General features: G+C 52.9%; 1 protein-coding gene across 1 annotated transcript; it reads left to right on the forward strand.

Moving 5' to 3' along the window:
* Nucleotides 1-503: 503 nt before the first annotated feature.
* Nucleotides 504-1717, forward strand: LOC123405224 (nicotianamine synthase 1; the record flags this gene model as incomplete). The annotated part of the gene is made up of 1 exon (XM_045098997.1): nt 504-1717. A coding segment is annotated over one exon (984 nt), but the record flags the coding sequence as incomplete, so codon positions are not given.
* Between the last annotated feature and the right edge of the window lie 11591 nt (nt 1718-13308).

Genomic DNA, 13308 nt, shown 5'->3' on the forward strand with positions numbered 1-13308 from the left:
TCAATTTCAATCAAAATCCATTCAATTTAAGTGGATTTCGTTAGACCGAACCCCAAAAGAATTTTCAACTTTTCCAAGTTCATGGATATTTCAGCGAGTTCACAAATTCATCTATTAGTATATCGGTATTTTAACCTTGCCTTCCCTATGCATCTTCGGAGACTCCAACACGACGGGCCCTGACTGGACCAACGCAATCTTCATGGACATTATAAAATGTTGTCAACTTCAGCATAGCGACATGAGCACCTAAGATTACATATTTTCAAACACGTAAAAGTCTGATGAGAGGCATGAAACCCGCCTGGCTATGGATGCACAATCAAATTAAAGTGTCTTTTTCCTCAGCTGTAGGCCGGCGTGAAATCGCGCACAACACAGTAAGCCTCACCACTGCTATATATACGCCCGCGTATCCATTTCAGAACTCATCGAGCAGCTCTAGCGTTCAGAGGCTTCCAGAGTTCTTCCGGTCACCAAGAAGCATTTGATCATAACATGGATGCCAGAACAAGGAGGTCGCTGCTCTGATCGAGAAGATCGCCGGTATCCAGGCCGCCATCGCCGAGCTGCCGTCGCTGAGCCCGTCCCCCGAGGTCGACAGGCTCTTCACCGACCTCGTCACGGCCTGCGTCCCGCCGAGCCCCGTCGACGTGACGAAGCTCAGCCCGGAGCACCAGAGGATGCGGGAGGCTCTCATCCGCTTGTGCTCCGCCGCCGAGGGGAAGCTCGAGGCGCACTACGCCGACCTGCTCGCCACCTTCGACAACCCGCTCGACCACCTCGGCCTCTTCCCGTACTACAGCAACTACGTCAACCTCAGCAGGCTGGAGTACGAGCTCCTGGCGCGCCACGTGCCGGGCATCGCGCCGGCGCGCGTCGCCTTCGTCGGCTCCGGCCCGCTGCCGTTCAGCTCGCTCGTCCTCGCCGCGCACCACCTGCCCGAGACCCAGTTCGACAACTACGACCTGTGCGGCGCGGCCAACGAGCGCGCCAGGAAGCTGTTCGGCGCGAGCGCGGACGGCGTCGGCGCGCGTATGTCGTTCCACACGGCGGACGTCGCCGACCTCACCCAGGAGCTCGGCGCCTACGACGTGGTCTTCCTCGCCGCGCTCGTCGGCATGGCAGCCGAGGAGAAGGCCAAGGTGATTGCCCACCTGGGCGCGCACATGGTGGAGGGGGCGTCCCTGGTCGTGCGGAGCGCGCACGGCGCCCGCGGCTTTCTTTACCCCATTGTCGACCCGGAGGACATCAGGCGGGGTGGGTTCGAGGTGCTGGCCGTGCACCACCCGGAAGGTGAGGTGATCAACTCTGTCATCGTCGCCCGTAAGGCCGTCGAAGCGCAGCTCAGTGGGCCGCAGAACGGAGACGCGCACGCACGGGGCGCGGTGCCGTTGGTCAGCCCGCCATGCAACTTCTCCACCAAGATGGAGGCGAGCGCGCTTGAGAAGAGCGAGGAGCTGACCGCCAAAGAGCTGGCCTTTTGATTGAAGAGTGCGCGTGGTCATTCTGTCGCCTGCGATCGTGGTAACTTTCCTACTCGTGTGTGTTTTGATGTTTGTGCCTGTAAGAGTTATGCTTCCGGCCTTGTGCTGTTAATTTACACGCGTTACATGTAGTACTTGTATTTATACCTGGAATAACGGTATGTAACATAAATATTAGTGGGATTTGAAGTGTAATGCTAAATAATAAGAAAACTTGATGCAGACATTCAGAAAGTGTCCAATCATTAACTTCATGAAAACCACAGTTTTGCTATTTCTCATTCCACCTACAAATACTGCATTCATTTCGAATTATAAGATATTCGAAATTAAATAGGTAATTTTTCGAGTAGATTAATCCACGAGATAATAACTAGCATGGTATTGACTAGACTAATGATATAGTTATCATGAACTAATCTAGCACATACTGCACGTATAGTCGATACATCTATGCATGCAAGTAGTACTGTTCTGATTGAAACGAACAGGAGTGCGATAAACGAGTTATACCCTGCAATAGGCCAGTTGGCCGTAGCAGCGGCGTTGGCGGCGGACGCAGTCGTAGCAGCAACATCCTCTGTCGCCTTCTTCTCAGCTTCAAGGGCGAGACGATCGGCCTCGAATGGTTTAGTCATGGCGATGACGAGGACGACGTGGACGTAGACGAAGCAGACGGGCGGAGGCGAGCAGTCGTGTGATCGCTCCCCAAAAACCTAATCGTCCCTCTCCCGTACAGGAACCGGAGAGGCGGGGTCTCGAAGGTCTGCTCTCCCGTTGACCGTGTACGCGGTGAACGGGACGGACTCGCCGGCGGCAGCAGCAACAAAGGAACGAGCGCGTGTCGTGGGTATAAGTCTGATAGTAGATGTGTAGGGTACGAAAGGATGTGCAGAACCTTAGCTACGGCGAGGTTGTATGAGTTCAGGCCCCCCTACGGTGGAGGTAATAGCCCTACGTCTCAGTGCTCTGGGAGCTTGTTGTCGAGTGGAATATGGATTACAGTGAATTGCTAACCCCTGCACCAGTGGGGAAGGGTGGCTTATATAGAGTGCGCTGCCCTTCACAACGGTTCGGTGCACAGGGGTGGAGTAGTGGCGAATAAATGCCTACGTTACAGGTAACGTACGTCTTAAATGCTAATAAAGGCACATGGAAACGTATGACCGTTTCCCTCCACGGGGGGTTACGATGCACAGAGTGGAATCCAGTCGGTTAGTTTGATACACTCCGAATGCTCATCTCCGACTGGGTGATGGAGGATTCGTCACCGACTGGATGATGGGAAGTCCTTAATTCAGTCGGAACTGACTAAGGGCCTTATCCCTTATGAAGGTAGTCCTTGGGTAGGACTTATAGGGCAGGCCTATGACCCTACCCTAGGACTATAACCCCATCATTAGTCCCCGAATGGATTGGGGTTGGAACGACGAAGCGATGCTTGGAGTACGGATCCGACTGGTACGGATGCGACTTTGGCGTTGTTTGCCTCGATCCATTTTATCTTCTTTGACCCATGATCCGAGTGGATGTATTTGTGAAACGAACCGTCAGGGACCGAGTGCTTCCGTGGTATCTTTTGACGTGACCAGTCAATTGACAGCGGCGGATTTTCCGGGATCCTCAAATTTCGGTTGCCGCGCGCTCAGCGGGGATGACGACATCGCAATCGAGTAGTACTTAACGCCTCGATTCCCGCGCCTTCATCTTCTCCACTAATATTGCAGCAACCGATCGGGGGATAAGATTTCGGGGCCACTTGCTAGTGACCCAGTCGGAACCCTATTTAAACTTCTGCGGCGAGGGTTTTTGTTACACTCGCCGGATAACTTGCATTTGCTCCGCTTCTCTCGCCATCCCCTGCGCATCCCGAGTTCCTTCCTTCTCCTTCTCCCTCGCGAATCTGCAGCCTCCGCCATGAAAAAGGGGCAGACTAACAAGCTAGAGGCGCGGAAGAAGAAGGGGAAGGCGGCGGCTCCTGCTCAGCGGCGGCAGCGAGCGCTACCGGCGGGTTGGATCCAAGGGGATTTCCTCCCCTCCACGGTGACGGAGGAGAACTTGCTGGAGTTGGTGGAGCACGGAATGATTGCGCACAAGTCGTGGAGGTTGCCGGCGGAGGGCGAGACCGAGCCGGCGCCCGGGAGGGGGAGCGCGTCTTGCTGCTCAGCCACGTGCACCGAGGTTTCTCTCTGCCTCCTCATCCCTTCTTCAAAGGTATAATGAACGACTTCGGGGCGCAGCTCCACCATTTTCCCCCAAACGCCATAGCTTATCTCTCTGCCTTCGTCGTGTTGTGCGAGTGTTTCATCGGCTGTCCTCCCCATTGGGGGCTTTTCAAACACATCTTCTCTGCTAGATCCCAAACCATCAAACGACTTAACCAGTCGGATGATAAAACTCACCTCCTCCAGCTCTGTGGAGGCTTAGGCTTCCAAAAGAAGAGTAAAAGTAGCTATCCTGCTCTTCAGTTGAGTGAATCTGTTAGGAACTGGCAGTCGACATGGTTCTACTGCCAGGACGTTGCTTGCCCGAATGCCACAACAGGACTGCCTCCTTTTAGCTTAGACCGACCGGCTCCGCCTAAGCAGCTCGCGCTCACGAAGGCGGAGAAGATCTATATCCAGCCTCTGGTCGATGCGCTTGTAGATGTCGTCCGAAGGGGAGTCACCGACATAGATTTGCTGGAGGTTTTCCTGGGTCGGCGTATCCAGCCGCTGCAAGCTCGATACCACGCCATGTGGCACTACACGGGGCCTGAGGACTCCACTCGGACTAACGTCGAGTGCGTGACCGGGGAGACGGTAGCGTCGTGGGTCCTCAACATCACAGGCGCCTGCGAAAACCCCAGAGGGGCCCGGCGAGTGAAGGCCTTCCGCGCGGACAACCCTCCTCTGAATGAGGTGAGTACAACTTGTCGAGTGCACACAATTGTCTTAGATTTATCGCTTTCTTGAATCACTGTCTCACGTCTGATGTTGTCGACTGTATCTTGTGCAGGCGTGGACTAACTGGTTTTCTCCTGTCTCGAACGGGAATCCGGCCGAGGAGGAGGAAGACAGCCAGGAGGGCAGCGTGGAGAGCGTCGAGTACGTCTCCGACAGTGGGGAGACGGAGGAGGAGTCCGCAGAAGAAGAAGAGGCAGATGAGGAGCAGAACTCGCCACCTCCACCGCCAGAGCCTCGGACTAAGCGTCGTCATGAACCTGTGGCTCCTTCGGCTCCTCCAGCATCCTCGAGTGCGCCGCCAGCTCCGCCAGCTGCTCCTGTGGTACCGAGTGCCTCGCCAGCCGTTCCCGTGGCTCCGAGTGCTCGGAGCACAAAGAGGACCAGGGACTCTGCCGCTGAGCCTGCGGGTCAGCCCTCTAAGGTGGCTAAACCGAGTGGATCTAAGCCTCGGAAGGCTTTGCCGCGGATGAGGGTCATAGTTCCCGTCACCTCAACGTAAGTGCATGGTTCTTCTATCTTCTTTCAGTATTTGATTGAACTCCTGCTTATTGGTCGAATGAATTTTACTCGACAGAGTTGCCACCTCTGCCACCTCTCCGGCACGCCAGGGGGACAATCCCATGGACATGGACAACGTTGTCACATCCCAGCCAGGTGCGTCGTGGTGATTCCGAGAGTTTACATTATTGCATCACGAATTCTGTCTTTGGTCTTGCGTTTTTCCTGTGGTCTCACGCCGTTCGGTCGGGTTTCCCTCACGGGTGATTTATGTGGAGGAGGGCAACCAGAGGAGGTCCAAGCAAGCTGCGGTGCCTGTCCTTGAGGCTGTTCTGCCGGTTACTACTCTCGCCATGGACGCGCCGCCGACTGAGGCGATGCCGTCGACTGAAACGGCGCTGATCGCTGCTGAACCGACTGGACCAGGCCTTGGGATGCCCAAGGAGCCTCCTATGATGCCAGGCCCGTCAACTGTCGAGTACAACGTCCAGCGCCTCCCGGAGGATCAGGTGCGAGCTGCCAAGGGGGCCATGGTGCAGGCGGAGCTGATGGCGGGAGAGGCCAAGAAAGCGTACGACTCCATCACGTCCGTGTACAAGCGAAGCTTGGAACTGCGGGACGATATCTGAGTAAGTGGGCTAGTAAGCATTTACTTTCCTCTTGTAACCCGCTGGGTGTTTGATCAATGCACTCGGATATTGTAAGATTATTTTGCAGTGGGTTCACTCTTAGTGACCCAGTGGGTGTAGTCCCCGAGACTTCTGTCGAGTGCTTGCACCGGCAGTTGTCTTTATACACATTTTCTTTAACTTGATCAGATCAAAAACTAATTTGTTCGAATGTTAGCAGTGGGGGCACTCCGAGTGCACCTACTGGATGAGTCCCCGAGAGTAACTTTACTCAGGTCGGGTAGTAGTAACCTCATAGGCTTGTTTGTTGTCATGTATCTCAATAGGGCGGACCTGTTTGAGCTTCATGCCAGTGGGGTCACTCTTAGTGAACCCATTGGGTGTAGTCCCCGAGACCGCTGTCGACTGCTTGCGTCGGCAGGGGTCTGAAGAACTTAGAATTTTTATTGTTGTCCTTGTTGAATTTGTCTGATCGTCTCTTGGCGCTGACTTGCAGAAAACTTGCGAGATGGGAGCAGCATACGAGACTCTGAGGGCTGAAAAGGTTCAGTTTGCTGGGGAACTGGATGCAGCAATGGTTCCCTTGGCTGGTATGAAGGATGTTCTGGCTGAACGAGAAAAGTCCTTGGAGGAGGCCCGTGAGGCAAACAAGGCGTTGGCGGCTGAAGTGGAGAAAATGGGGAAACAAAGGACCGAGCTGATGGGACAAATGCAAGTGTTGAACAAGCGGTGTATAGCACAGGAAAATTACGTCAGTGACTGGGCCCGGAAGATGATAGCTCTTCTCGGTGGTAAGTTCCGTTTTTTCGAGTGCTTGTGGACTGTGCATTGCATTCTGCGCTTACTGTTTGCTCGTCCTGTCTTTGCAGATTTTTGCATGGACGCAGAGGCTGAAGCAGCTGACGTTGAGCGGTCGATTCTTGCGAACGTTCCACTCGGCGAGGACGCCAATCGAGATATGCTCCGAGCGCACATTCGCCTGGGCAAAGTGGGACCTTTCATCGGTCGACTGAGAGAGGTCGTCGGCCGAATCAACAAGGAGCTTTGGCCTGAAGATGAGTCTCGGCACGAGATGGAAGGCTTGATGGCTCGGCTGGAGGAGGTCCCGAACCGACTGCAGGCGTGGAAGAAATCTGCGGCTCGCTGTGGTGCGGACGTCGCTCTGTCGCTTGTCCGAGTGCACTGCAAGATGGCTCGCGAAGAGAAGCTGAAGGCGTTGCAAGTCGCCAACACCAAAAAGCTTCGATTCAAAGATTTCATGGAGACCTTCCTTGAGAGTGACACTCGCATCGCAGACGGGATCGACCTCGACACATTCGTGGAGCCTGCCAGTCCCAGTGCCAGTCCTGACGATGTTTAAGAAAACTTTTACCTCGGTATGCCGAGTGTTGGTTGTAAGAAACTTTGGCCACTGTTGTTGGCCGTCACATTTGTGGTTCGGTGTGGATAAGCTTGATCTACACCGAGCCAACTATCCTTAGGCGAACTTTGAATTTGAATCGAATCTTTTTCTCTTCTTTTGCCAAAGAGTTGTTGACACGATTTCTGCTCGTGGTTTTTGTTTGGCGTTTCTTGGTGGAGCCAATGGCAAACATGCAGAGCATGTAATTGTCAGTTGTCTTGACATCTGCATGAGCCTCACTGAGGGTCTGCTGAGTCTCCGAGTGGATATGCAGGATACACTCGAAGGCAATTGAGTACTTAGGCGATTTGTGATCGCGGCTAAGTCTTCGAGTGCGACTGTAAGGTTGTACTCGGAGCGAGTTGTTACTCATGTAATTGTCAGTTGTCTTGACATCTACATGAGCCTCAATGAGGTTCTGCTACTCATGTATTTGTCAGTTGTCTTGACATCTACATGAGGCTCAATGAGGGTCTGCTAAGCCTCCGAGTGGATCTGTGAGATACACTCGAAGGAAGCTTTCTATTTAAGCGAATCTTGATAGCACACAAGTCCCCGAGTGCGACGTTAAGTGCACACTCGAAGAAAGTGTGTAGTTAGGCGATTCGTGATCGCAGCTAAGTCCTCCAGTGCGACGGTTAGTGCACACTCGGAGAAAATTTGTACTTAGGCGATTCTTGATCGCAGCTAAGTCCCCGAGTGCGACGTTTAGTGCACAGTCGGAGAAAGTTGGTACTTAGGCGATTCTTGATCGCAGCTAAGTCTCCGAGTGCGATGTTTAGTGCACACTCGGAGAAAGTTAATACTTAGGCGATTCTGGATCGCAACTAAGTCCCCGAGTGCGATGTTTAGTGCACACTCGGAGAAAGTTAATACTTAGGCGATTCTGGATCGCAGCTAAGTCCCCGAGTGCGACGTTAAGTACACACTCGGAGAAAGTTAATACTTAGGCGATTCTGGATCGCAGCTAAGTCTCCGAGTGCGACGTTTAGTGCACACTCGGAGATAGTTTGTACTTAGGCGATTCTTGATCGCAGCTAAGTCTCCGAGTGCGACGTGAGGTGCACACTCAGAGAAAGTTAATACTTAGGTGATTCTGGATCTCAACTAAGTCCCCGAGTGCGACGTTTAGTGCACACTCGGAGAAACTTAATACTTAGGCGATTCTGGATCGCAGCTAAGTCCCCGAGTGCGACGTTAAGTACACACTCGGAGAAAGTTAATACTTAGGCGATTCTAGATCGCAACTAAGTCCCCGAGTGCGACGTTTAGCGCACACTCGGAGAAGGTTAATACTTAGGCGATTCTGGATCGAAGCTAAGTCCCCGAGTGCGACGTTAAGTACACACTCGGAGAAAGTTAATACTTAGGCGATTCTGGATCGCAGCTAAGTCCCCGAGTGCGACGTTAAGTACACACTCGGAGAAAGTTAATACTTAGGCGATTCTGGATCGCAGCTAAGTCCCCGAGTGCGACGTTTAGTGCACACTCGGAGAAAATTAATACTTAGGCGATTCTGGATCGCAGCTAAGTCCCCGAGTGGGACGTTGAGTGCACACTCGGAGAAAGTTAGTACTTAGGCGATTCTTGATCGGAGCTAAGTTTATTTTTTAAGACCAGAGTGTGCGACGACGGAAGAATTTTGAATCTGCAAAAACTCAATCTGCTTTGTATTACTTCAACGATACTTGTTCTTTACATTGCTTCAGTCGACGGTCACGTGTAGAAGCGCTTCAAGAGATCTCCGTTCCATGCTCGCGGCTCGTCCGTTTCCCTGTCGATGTTGTAGAGTCGGTATGCACCGTTGTTCAGCACCTTGGAGATGATGAAGGGTCCTTCCCAGGCGGGAGCCAACTTGTGAGGTCTCTGTTGATCCACTCGGAGCACCAGGTCGCCTGCTTGGAATGTGCCACTCCTGACGTGTCGCGCGTGAAAGCGCCGCAGATCTTGTTGATAAATGGTTGAGCGAGTGAGTGCCATCTCGCGCTCTTCCTCTAGAAGATCCACTCCGTCTTGCCTTGCTTGTTCTGCTTCAGCTTCGGAGAAGAGTTCAAGTCGTGGAGCGTTGTGAAGCAAGTCACTTGGAAGGACTGCCTCTGCTCCGTAAACAAGGAAGAACGGGGATCACCCTGTAGATCTATTTGGGGTTGTGAGGAGACCCCAAATCACCGAAGGTAGCTCGGTGACCCATGCACCAGCGGCATGTCCCACCTCCCGAAGGAGTCGAGGCTTCAAACCTTGCAGAATAAGTCCATTTGCCCGCTCTGCTTGCCCGTTTGTTTGGGGATGCGCCACAGATGCAAAATCCACTCGGATACCTTGGGCTGTACAAAAACCTTTGAATCTGTCCGAGTCAAAGTTTGTTCCATTGTCAGTGATTATGCTGTGAGGTACCCCGAATCTGGAGATGATGTCCCTGGCAAACTTGATGGCTGTTAGGGCGTCGAGCTTCTTGATGGGCTTGGCTTTGATCCACTTTGTGAACTTGTCGACTGCCACCAACAGATGTGTGAATCCCCCTTGGCCTGTCCTGAATGGACCGACTGTATCTAATCCCCATACCACAAACGGCCAAACAAGAGGGATTGTCTTCAACGCAGATGTTGGCTTGTGGGACTTGTTAGAGTAGAACTGACAGCCTTCACATCGGTCGACCATATCTTTCGCCATTTCATTTGCCTGCAGCCAGAAGAAGCCAGCTCTGAATGCTTTGGCGAAGATTGCTCTTGAAGAGGCGTGATGACCGCAGGTTCCCGAGTGAATTTCCTCTAGGATTAACTGTCCCTCCTGTGGGGAGATGCATCGTTGAAGGACGCCTGAAACGCTTTCCTTGTACAACTGGCCATCGATGACAGTGAACGACTTTGACCTTAGGACGATCTGTCTGGCTTGGACTTCGTCTTCTGGTAATTCTTGCCTCAGGATGTATGCAATGATCGGCACAATCCAATCGGGGATGACAACAAGAATCTCCATGATCAAATCAACCACAGCAGGTACGTCGACTTCAGTCGGATCTGTCGAGCTCTTTGGTTGTACTGGTTCCTCCGTGAAAGGATCTTCTTTAACTGAGGGAAGGTGGAGGTGCTCGAGGCAGACGTCACTCGGGACTGGTCTCCGAGTGGATCCGAGTTTTGCCAACTCATCAGCTGCCTGGTTCTTCAGTCGCGGAACATGGTGGAGTTCTAGACCTTCAAACTTTTTCTCGAGCTTCCTCACTGCATTGCAGTATGTGGTCATGGTGGGGTTCCTGACGTCCCACTCCTTCATCACCTGATTAACCACCAAATCCGAATCGCCATAAACCATCAGGCGACGGACGCCGAGTGCGATGGCCATGCGCAGTCCATAAAGGAGAGCTTCATACTCTGCATCATTGTTGGAGGAATCAAAGTGTATCTGCAACACATACTTGAGTTTGTCACCTTTTGGCGACACGATCACAACGCCAGCATCGGAGCCATTCAACATCTTGGACCCATCGAAGAACATTGTCCAATGAGCCGAGTAGATGTGGGTCAGTTGCTGTTGTTCTACCCATTCTGCTATGAAGTCAGCCAGAGCTTGAGGCTTTATAGCTTTCTTGGCCTCGAACTTGATGTCGCAGTACAACATCTCCATTGCCCACTTCGCCACTCGGCCCCATGCATCCCGATTGTGGAGGATTTCCGACAACGGAGCATCAGAAACGACGGACACCGAGTGGTCTTGGAAATAATGAGCCACCTTCTTCGCAGTCATGTAAATCCCGTAGATAAGTTTTTGATAGTGGGGATACCTCTGCTTGGAAGGAGTCAGGACTTCGGAGACGTAATACACTGGCCGCTGAACTTTGTATGCTTTGCCTTCTTCTTCTCGTTCGACTGCGAGAACAGTGCTGACGACTTGATTTGTAGCCGCGATGTACAGAAGAAGGGGCTCTTTACTGAGCGGAGCAGTAAGAACCGGCTGGGTGGAAAGTAGGACTTTGAGGTCGTTGAATGCGACTTGGGCTTCGTCTGATCACTCGAAAGTATCTGATTTCTTCATGAGTCGGTACAGAGGAAGCGCCTTCTCGTCGAGTCGACTGATAAACCTGCTCAAAGCCGCTAGGCAACCTGTGAGCCTTTGAACATCGTGTATTCTGACCGGCCGCTACATTCGGACGATGGTCCCGATATTTTCGGGGTTGACGTCGATCCCTCGTTCGGAAACGAAGAAATCGAGTAACTTTCCGCTGGGAACGCCGAATGAACACTTGGCTGGGTTGAGCTTGATATCGTACCTACGAAGGTTGGCGAATGTTTCTGCCAAGTCAGTCAGCAGGTCGGAACCTTTGCGTGACTTGACTACGATATCATCCATATACGCCTCCACATTCCGACCGATCTGGTCGAGGAGGCATTTTTGGATCATGCGCATAAAGGTTGCTCCTGCATTCTTCAAACCAAATGGCATAGTGATGTAGCAGAAGCACCCGAATGGGGTGATGAAGGCTGTTTTTAATTCATCGGGGCCATACAGACGGATCTGATGATAGCCCGAGTAGGCGTCAAGAAATGACAAACGCTCGCAACCCGCAGTCGAATCGACAATTTGATCGATGCGGGGGAGCGGAAAATGGTCTTTCGGGGAGACCTTATTGACGTGCTTGAAGTCGATGCACATTCGGAGCGACTTGTCCTTCTTGGGCACCATGACAACATTGGCGAGCCACTCGGAGTGGTGTACCTCGCGAACGAAGTTGGCTGCCAAAAGCTTGGCCACCTCTTCTCCGATTGCCTTCCTCTTGTGCGCAGCGGACCGACGCAGGCGTTCTCGGACAGGACGAGCGGCGGGATCCACATGCAGTCGGTGCTCAGCCAACTCCCTGGGTACACCTGGCATGTCAGAGGGCTTCCATGCGAAGATGTCCCAGTTCTAACGGAAGAATTGGATGAGCTCGGCTTCCTATTTAGGATCAAGGGTAGTGGAGATGTTCGTCGGGGCAGCGGTGTTGTCCGTCGGGTGGATGCTGACCTTCTTCGTCTCTCCCGCCGACTGGAATGTGGACTCCGAAGCTGGCTTCTTCGAACGCATCAAGTCAGCGGGGTCGACTGTTTTCTTGTACTCGTCAAGCTCGAGGACAGCCATCTGCTGATCGGCGATTCTTGATCCCTGCTGCAGACACTCCTCGGCCCGTTGTCGATTTCCTGTGATAGTGATCACACCTTTTGGGCCAGGCATCTTCAGCTTCAGGTACACATAACATGGACGAGCCATGAAACACGCATACGCCGGGCGGCCCAGAATTGCGTGGTACGCACTTTGGAAGTCCACCACCTCGAACATCATCTTTTCCTTGCGGAAGTTCTTGTCGGAGCCGAAGACGACGTCCAACGCGATCTAGCCGAGTGACTTGGCCTTTCGTCCAGGGATGACTCCATGGAACTGCATGCTGCTCTCGCTGAGTTTGGACATCGGAATGCCCATCCCCTTGAGAGTGTCGGCGTACATGATGTTCAAACCACTGTCGCCGTCCATGAGGACTTTGCGCAGTCGAACTCCTTCCACCACCGGGTCGACGACCAGAGCCTGCCTCCCTAGGGTGGGTACGTGTGCTGGATGATCCGAATGGTCAAAGGTGATCGTAGTCTGAGACCATTTGAGGAACGTGGGGTTGGTCGGCGTGGCCATGTTCACCTCCCTGTTCACCAGCTTCAGTCGACTCTTGCTCTCAACGTCAGCAAAAATCATCAGTGTTGCATGGACTTGGGGGAACGGATCCTCCTTGTCCTCCTCATCCTGTTCATTGCCCTTTTCACTCGGTTGCCCTTCGCCGAACCCCTGGATCAGGAGGCGACATTGCCGAGTGGTATGCTTCGGATATATGGCGTTGCCCTCTTCATCTATCTTCGTGTGAATCGGACATGGCTGATCCAGGATGGGGTTACTGAACTACTTCTTCTTGGGGGTGAACTGACCCTTCCCTTTGCCCTTGAACTTGGCATTGGTAACAGCTGCGGCCTCTGCCCGCGGAGTGGACGGAGCTTTCTGTTTCTGCTTCCGAGTGTTATTCCCATCTCCATCGGTGACTGCTTTGTGCTTGCCACTGCGGATGCGGTCCTCTTCTTCGCCATTCGCATAGCGTGCCGCTATCTCCATCATCTTACTCATGGAGATGTCGCCAGTTCGACCGAACTTCAAGTACAGATCTCTGTACCGCACGCCTGCCTTGAAGGCGCAGACTGCTTGGTGCTCTGTGACGTTCTCCACCGTGTGGTAGAGGGTCGTCCAACGCTGAATGAAATAGCGCAGGGGCTCATTCTGCTTCTGGACACAGTGCTGGAGCTCCACGAGGCCAGCAGGGCGTTTGCACATCCCTTTGA

Source organism: Hordeum vulgare, chromosome 6H (genome assembly GCF_904849725.1).
Source record: "Hordeum vulgare subsp. vulgare chromosome 6H, MorexV3_pseudomolecules_assembly, whole genome shotgun sequence".
Taxonomy (NCBI): domain Eukaryota; kingdom Viridiplantae; phylum Streptophyta; class Magnoliopsida; order Poales; family Poaceae; genus Hordeum; species Hordeum vulgare.